At 37.0% G+C, this 8405-nt stretch overlaps 2 protein-coding genes across 2 annotated transcripts; both read right to left on the minus strand.

Annotated features, from left to right (window-relative positions):
* Positions 1-4768: 4768 nt before the first annotated feature.
* BDB00DRAFT_934599 (uncharacterized protein) lies at positions 4769-6671 on the minus strand. Its single transcript, XM_053129164.1, has 2 exons — positions 5923-6671; positions 4769-4876 (listed from the first exon to the last, which is right to left on the minus strand). Exons 1-2 carry the CDS (start codon positions 6496-6498, stop codon positions 4841-4843), a joined length of 612 nt encoding a protein of 203 aa, XP_052972116.1. The 5' UTR covers positions 6499-6671; the 3' UTR covers positions 4769-4840.
* A 348-nt stretch (positions 6672-7019) lies between these two features.
* Positions 7020-7445, minus strand: BDB00DRAFT_793843 (uncharacterized protein; the record flags this gene model as incomplete). The annotated part of the gene is made up of 1 exon (XM_053121262.1): positions 7020-7445. The coding sequence occupies one exon, from the start codon at positions 7443-7445 to the stop codon at positions 7020-7022; it is 426 nt and encodes a 141-aa protein (XP_052972117.1).
* Between the last annotated feature and the right edge of the window lie 960 nt (positions 7446-8405).

Genomic DNA, 8405 nt, shown 5'->3' on the forward strand with positions numbered 1-8405 from the left:
AAACTCAACCGGGGTGAAATAAGGGGATGCAGTGATGGCTACCTCTAAAAAAAATAAAAAAGATACTAGCAATCTCAATATAAAGACAATAACTACATTTCAGACCAATCTTAAAGCTCTAGCACGTAAGAATAAATGAATATTATCTACACTGATAAATAATGATACTTGAAGAATGAAAATTCTCAAATCTCAATAATACTTTCAAAATAAACACTTTTCTTTAGCTTCAAAGAGTGAATAGTACTGTAAAAGTACTATTAGAGGATAACCAAAAAAATATAGAGTAAATATCATTGTATATTCAAGGGTGATAACTAGTATAAAATTATGATATGTATATACAAATCATATGCATTGTAGGGGTGAGATACTTACTAGAGCAAACATATAATAAATAAGTAAAGCATATTCACTGAAAATAAAGATTAAGATATTGATATCATACCTAAGTGAGTGATAAGTAACTGATATATATAAAAAAGAAAAAAGAAGAGTAGATAGAGCTATAGTATTGCAGCTATACTAAAGTATGTATGCTAGAAACAAAAGATGTATGTAAAAAGGAAGGAAATAAATAATCTAGCTAGCACTAAAGGATGGAAACAGCACAAATAAATGTACATAGTAAGCAAATGATGCTAGTAAAGAAAAAAAATAGGTATAGATAAATACTAAAAGACCAGAAATACATTAACGTATGTATATAGTAAATAAAGAATACATACTAAGAGAGATTAATAGTTCAAGATAGCAATAAAGGATTTCAGATACATAAATGCATATAGACATTAAATAAAAGATGCAGAAGAGAAGTAAACAGTTACAGGTACCATCAACAGAACAAAACCATCCATATATGTATATATAAATAAAAGATGCAATGAAAAGAAAAAGGAATAGTTATAGTACTACAAAAGGTCTCGAACAATATAAACATATGTATGGAGTAAACAATGAATGCATGCAAAATAGAAATAAACAGTTCTAGATCAGCACTAAAGTACTAGAACAGAATCAATGCATATATATGGTAAACAAAGAATGCATGCAAAGAGAAATAAATAGTTCTAGATAAACACACAAGGACTCAAACAGCGTTAATAGAATGTATAGAGTAAAAAAATAATGCATATAAAGAGAAGTAAATAGTTCCAGATAAATATACAAGGACCCGAACAGTGTAAGTGCAATGTATAGAGTAAACAAAGAATGCATGCAACGAGAAATAAATAGTTCCAAATAAGCACATAAGATCTAAACATGAATAACCTATGATTATGGAAAAGTAAAGTAAATAGTTAAAGATAGCTCCGAAGGATTGATGCCACTCAAATGCATGTACATAATAAATAAAAGATATTGAAGAGAAGTAGGTAGTTATAGATAGCATCAACAGATTGCAGCAACACATTATATGTATGTATAAACAAAAGATGCAAGGAAAAGAAAAACAAATAGTTATAGTACTAGCAAAGGATTAGAGGAATATAAATGCATGTACGGAGTAAACAAAGGATGCATGCAAAATCAAAATAAACAATTATATGCAATAATCCATACCCAATAAAGTTAAGAAGATACAACAGCAATAATATACTGTGATATATCTAGTAAGATTACCTTCACTGTTAAAAAACTATATAAAGGCACCAATATTTTTCAGTTTAGTTCATTGCTATTTTCATTATCCCTTTTTTACTTACGTTCTTCATATTCTGTATCATCTAACTATGGCTCTTCCAAACATTCTTGACTTTATGGCTACTATTCCAGACCATCATCAAGCTTTGACGTAAGTATATCTTTATGTTGTTGAAATTGTGTCCTTGTAAAATGTGGTGTTTTTATAAATATATGTACTGACTTAAGGAGAATCTCCTTACTTTAGTTTTTTGGTTAATAACAATGTGTTCAGTACTACCATGGTCTGTGATAAGGGTTCATCTATGGAACTTTACTAGCCCCCTAGTTGGAAACGACCGAAATGGCGCTGCTCGCGTAGCTGTCCTTGTGGTCGGTCATCCAAAAGCATTACTACTGGCAGCTACTTTTACAACCGGAAGGCTGATATACGGATGATTCTTTTCATCTTGTACACCTTTATCGCACGAGCTTCTGTTACAACACTCACAGCGTTGACAGGGCTCCACCGGGATACTACATCACAAATCATTTTTGATGTCTATCAGGTTATACTTCAGGATATCACAGATGATGATCTCATGCTTAGTAACGCATTTATTTCTTTTTTTATTGATGATGCTTTTTGGGTAATTGTTGTCATTAATCAAATATATTTTTAAACAGGTGGTGAGGGCGTCACTGAAGTACAAATTGATGAAAGCAAGTTCGGTAAACGGAAATATAATCAAGGCAGTCGTGTTGAAGGTGTCTGGGTCTTTGGTATGATCGAAAATCGTAATGGCCGAGCTGGGAAGGCATTCTTAACCATCGTGCCGGATCATACGGGTGATACACTATTGCCACTTATTAAGCAGTATGTGCGTCCTGGTACTACCATCATCTCTGATTGTCATGTGCCGTATATGCGTATAGGCGATATAGAGAACAGAAATTATACACATCATGCCGTCAACCATAGCATAGGCTATGTGACTACTGACCATGCTCCTGGTAATTCTGGTGATGATTCTGCATTGTACAATACGAATATGATCGAAGGTAATATTTATCTATATTTATACTTTTTTCTTTAAAAGATAGTGAGCTCTCTACTAACTGTAGTTAATATTAGGGTTTTGGGCAGTTGTTAAGCAACAAATCAGCCGCCGCCACCGCATAGTTTCTGCTTGCCCATGGAAGCTTTTAGAATTCCTATGGCGTAGAAAGCATCAAGATGAGCTGTGGGGTGCCCTTTTACAAGGCCTTTCTGCAACTGAGTTCTCTTCTGAGAGGCTTAGTGATGAGAACACTGAATTTGTTTTGGACTCTCTCCCGACTAGGGTTCCAGGTGACTATACACAGTACGAACATCCAGCTGATAATGGCCCTTTCAATATGATGGAATTAGTCCCTGGTAATGTAGAAGAAGAAGAGGAGAGCAATGATATTAGCTCTGAATCAGACGATCCATCAGGAGACTCTGATGATAGGTAATTATCTCTATTTATTTTCTATAACAATTCATACTCTTTTACTAATATATAGAGTCTATTTTAAAGTGAATGGTTACCTCCGCTCACCAATAGGGAACAAGGTCCACGTGTAGTTACTCCCCAACAGGAGGCACCACGATATAGGGTGATCCCATTATCTCTCCTTAGAAGGTTTCCTTCTTTCCCTAGTGATAATGACCTTGGTCTTTAGTTATACTAGATGCTTCTATATCCCTATATTATTATCTCATTTATATTTCAATCCCTTGCAGTTTTTTCTTATAACAATTTAGTTTTATATATCTTCTATCAATAAAATAGCTTAGTCTGGATATTTCTCTGTATTAACTATTGATATATCACTAGTAAAAAGTATAGAAAATATTTACTCTACTTCAAAGTTTAATTGCTCCCCGAATATGTACCGCTAAGCCACAAAAATTACACCAATAAACAGCCTATTGTCTTGGCTACTTTGATGCAAAATTTCATTTGTGTAACGTCACGTGAACGCTGGGAAACCCCCAGGTTCCTATATTAGGCGGTAACCGACAGGAGCAACTACGGGGCAGGTGCTGACAGGAGCAACTAAAAGGGAAGGTGCTGACAGGAGCAACCACGGGGCAGGTGCTGACAGGAGCAACCACAGGGCACGTGCTGATAGGAGCAACCACGGGGCACGTACTGACAGGAGCAACCACAGGGCAGGTAGTGGCATAACCCTTATTATTATGCTTTTAATGAAATTATAAATATATAAAAAACTATAAGTAATATAACTTTAAAGTAATTATAATAAGTGATGAAATTAATTTTTTAAAAAAAAATAATTTCTCAAACACTATAAGATTCTCAACCCTTATTGTAATTTGTAATTATCAAATATTTTTGTAATCTTTATGAATATAAAGATTTCATAAATATAAAATAGGGGTGGTTGAGAAACTTGCTTTCGAAACGTTTGGGGCTTGATAATGAGATTTAGACCAATAACAAAAACATTTATGTTTTGTTATTATAAGAGAGAACAAATGCTATGATTTGTTCCTCGTACTGATAGGAGCAACCACGGGAAGGTACATCGACATCTGCTGCACACCTGCCTGACAAGAGCCTTAGAGTTAAATATAACCAGGTTTTCCTTTTGGCACTTGAACTTAGTCTACCTGAGCTTTGAACTCTGAAGACCTGATAATATTTTATCCAAGGATGCTTGCCTACACTAGTGTAGTATCGCAGAGCGTCGGCTATACTCTGGATACAATAGAAATGAAGTGAGAATAAAGGAAAAAGGCAATTTATGGGCCTTAAATGAGCTATCAAAGCTGATCTGATGAGAAGTAGAAAGAAGAAGTGGGAGTTCAAGATTCAGGAATGTTTACGTCCGAAAGCCACTTAAGAGATTCTTTATTAAGAAGAAGAGTTAAGAAAAAGAGATAAGAGATGAACTGAACTGAAATCGAATGGAAGGAAAGGGGCTATTTATACTAATTGATGTGTCGGTTTCTAGCTATGTGATTCGTGGTTTGCTAATGCTAATGCGACAAAAGCTAATGCTAATGTGATAAAAGCTAATGCTAATGTGATAAAAGCAAATACCAAGTTGACATTAGCAAGGAACCAATAAGAGTGCGCGAATTTATGTGGACGAAATCGAGTATGGTGGCAAGAAAGAAATCTTTATTGTAAGCGGGGAATTGTCACTACATAGCCCCCTGGCTTTAGATCCGCATGTCCCGGGCTGCTATGTCTGCAGGCAGAGATGAATAAATAGTTATTTATATATATTTTTTTAATTCTAATTTAAAGGAAGGCGTTGGTAATGTTAATTACCCATGGAAGGCTTGCCTCCCTCTGCAACCTTCCATCTCTAAATCTCATTGTCAAGTTAGGCTGCGTCCAAGTTTTCCTTGCCTAAAGAAGGGATATGCTTATTACCATTCCGCCACCACTAATTAATATATTGTATTTTATTTTTTACCAATTTAATATTATCCTACAAAACAAAATTAAAATTATAAAACAAAAAACTTATTTTTTTAAATCTAAATGAAAATTAAACATAAAAATAAAAAATAAATAAATTATAATATTTTTTTATAAGTATTTTTTTTTATCAACAATTTTAATATATAAATATAAATATATAAAATATCTATTTCAAATAATAAACTACATAATATTTTCTATATATAACTTATTTGGATATTTTACTATTACTGATTATCCATCACATAAATAATTTATCCATCTGAAACATTTATTTTTCATTATATCCATTTCATCAATTTTATTATTTATCCATTTCAGATATACATAACTTTTCTAAAGGAGATGAATAAATAGTTATTTATATATATTTTTTTAATTCTAATTTAAAGGAAGGCGTTGGTAATGTTAATTACCCATAGAAGGCTTGCCTCCCTCTGCAACCTTCCATCTCTAAATCTCATTGTCAAGTTAGGCTGCGTCCAAGTTTTCCTTGCCTAAAGAAGGGATATGCTCATTACCATTCCGCCACCACTAATTAATATATTGTATTTTATTTTTTACCAATTTAATATTATCCTACAAAACAAAATTAAAATTATAAAACAAAAAACTTATTTTTTTAAATCTAAATGAAAATTAAACATGAAAATAAAAAATAAATAAATTATAATATTTTTTTATAAGTATTTTTTTTTATCAACAATTTTAATATATAAATATAAATATATAAAATATCTATTTCAAATAATAAACTACATAATATTTTCTATATATAACTTATTTGGATATTTTACTATTACTGATTATCCATCAGACCATCCCCGAGCATCTTGTTATAATAGATGTTTATAAGGGAGAAAAGTGATTCGTCGGTCGAAATAAACGTGTCATGTATGTGCAAGTGGATATAGCGACGGATAACGCGCTGGCGCGCAGCTTCATCCCGGTAACGCCGGAGGACGGCAGATAAACGGACGGCGATGCGGTGAGCGAGGAGACGGCGGGCAGTAGCCAGCTTTTCCTTGGCTTTGCGGTGGTTGATATGTTGGGCAACGCACTCTTGGGTGAGGTCAAAGAAATATCCCATTTCGACTCGGGGGTCCTTGGATTCTGGATATAAGGGCGGCGGTACAAAGTTGGGGTCGTATAATCGATAAACAAGTTTGCCACCGCTACAGTCAACAAGGCAAGGTGCGGTTGGGTTCGGTTGGTACTGTGGTAGCTCGTCGGCGTGATCTTGGTGAGTATGAATGGGCAACTCGACAGGCTTATCCCATTCCGATATTTGGTCGGGTGTCGGTGCCGATGAAGCAGTTGTCGTTGAGGGGGGAGAGTCGAACAAGGACGACGGGGAATAGGATGGCGAGGGGTAGCTGTTGTAGGGCATGGTCGATTTCGTAAGAAGAAAAGGTTTATTGTGACGATTAGATTAATGAAGACGGGTGGTTTGGAGATGTACAGATATTTATATTATTCGGTTTCGATACAATGCGGGTGTCGTGCTTCCTGTTATAGTGGTGTCGGTTTATGCTTGTATAGCGTTAGCATTTGCTATCTCGGACGCAGCTTATGCTATAGTGGAATTAGTTTATGCTACGGTGGAATTAGCTTATGCTAAGGGAGAATTAGCTTATGCCTTGAGCGGCTCTGCGGAGTTTGACGATCCGGGTTGGTTTAATGTTAATGCAGCCGCGCGCGAATGCGGGTAACAGTAGAGCAGTGATCGATACTTGTTCTGTATATTGTGTTGTATATGTTTTGGACATCTTGTGTGTTTCGCTTTTGTAACTGTCCTTTTTTGTGTTTTGTTTTGTGTTTGTTTTTTTTCTTTTTTTTTTTTTTTTTTTTTTTTTTTTGAATTGCTTTATTTCAATATTGTGGTGGTGATAGTGGAGCTATTACATGTAATTAAGCGTTCACTATATTACGTCGTGCCCTGGCGGCAGCCGAAAAGGCTTTGGTCAATGCCTTGCGGAACGGGTGCGAAGGATCTAATGCGCCAGTAGGCAAGCCTACGGCCCGGAAGATTGCTGTGAGTCCAGCGTGTCGGGCGTTGTGACGGCGGCATTGTTGATATAATGCGTCTTTGTCAAAGATTTCTTGCACGAGGAGATTAACTACTTCTGCTCGTGTTTCGTGGATTCGTTGCGCCACGCTTTCCCGCTCGAGTTGGTCTCTGACCCGGTCTACCAAAGCTGGGGAGAGTTTCGTCTTGTCGAGTTGCGCGAGGATAGCCAAGATGTCATCGTGGCTGTAGCCTTGGTTTTGGGGTCCTGCAGGCGGCGCGATTTCATCCAGGGACGCGAGGATGTCAGGATGGTTGGGTGTCGACATCGTTTCTTCGGGTTGTTTGTATCGGGAGGTGTATGTCGGTCGAAACGCTACGTTGGGCATGGTATATATACGCATTCGGTTTCCGTGTATCGTGCCTCGTAACATTTTCCCTTCTAGTGTCTTAAGAGTGTATCCGTGTTTTCCGTTGCTGTGGTGCACAATGTAAGGACCATTCCACATGTCTTCCATTTTTGCTGAGAACGACGATTCGATAGCGTTATGATAAACTAGCACTGCGTCCCCAATTTTGAACGGTGGTTGCAGCAGGTGCTTTTTCTTGCCGAGTATTTTCCGATCTAGTGCTTTCTTTTGATTTTGCTGGGATACTTTGATGGTGTCGGCTGCGTTCTGCCGGATGTTCCTGAGAAGTCTGAGATGTATGTCCATCCAGGTGTCATATTCCTTTTGTGTCCAGGCTGTCACATCTGTGTTGCTTTCTATTTGTGGTACGGATCTGTCGAACGGTGTCCAAGGGTGACGGCCGTATAGTAAGTAGAAGGGTGATGCCTTCGTTGTCGAGTGGATGCGGCTATTGTAACTGAGTACCAGCGAGGGCAGGTACGCGCTCCAGTCTGCTTTTTCTTCGTTAGATAATCGCTTCAATCCTTGTGCTAGGCTGCGGTTCCATCGTTCAATTTTTCCGTTTACGCTAGGTGAGAAAGCGCTCGCCATGCGGTGTTCGATATTGAAGTTGTTACAGATTTCGTCGATGATTTTGTTGTTGACTGGCAATCCTCTGTCGGTGAGTAGTACTTTGATGTGTGAGTGCGTGCAGATGATGTTTTGATATATGAATAGAGCGACCTCTGTGGCATTTGCGAGGCGGACCGGCTTTGCGTTGACGTAGTTCGTCAGATAGTCGATACTTGCAATGACGTATGAGTGACCAGCACGAGATGGTCTGAGGTGTTTGATATCTAGTGCGACCATCGTGAATGGTTCTGGTTCAACGGGTATCGG

This window comes from Zychaea mexicana (genome assembly GCF_025766255.1).
Source record: "Zychaea mexicana strain RSA 1403 chromosome Unknown BDB00scaffold_282, whole genome shotgun sequence".
NCBI lineage: Eukaryota > Fungi > Mucoromycota > Mucoromycetes > Mucorales > Lichtheimiaceae > Zychaea > Zychaea mexicana.

What these genes read in the sequence shown, in the direction of transcription:
- BDB00DRAFT_934599 (XM_053129164.1), bottom strand. Translation starts at nt 6,498, where the DNA reads ATGCCCTACAACAGCTACCCCTCGCCATCCTATTCCCCGTCGTCCTTG. An exon ending in AGATGCTCGGGGATGGTCTG is followed by an intron (nt 4,877 to 5,922) that starts ATGGATAATCAG and finishes TATTCATCTCTG; the next exon opens with CCTGCAGACATAGCAGCCCG.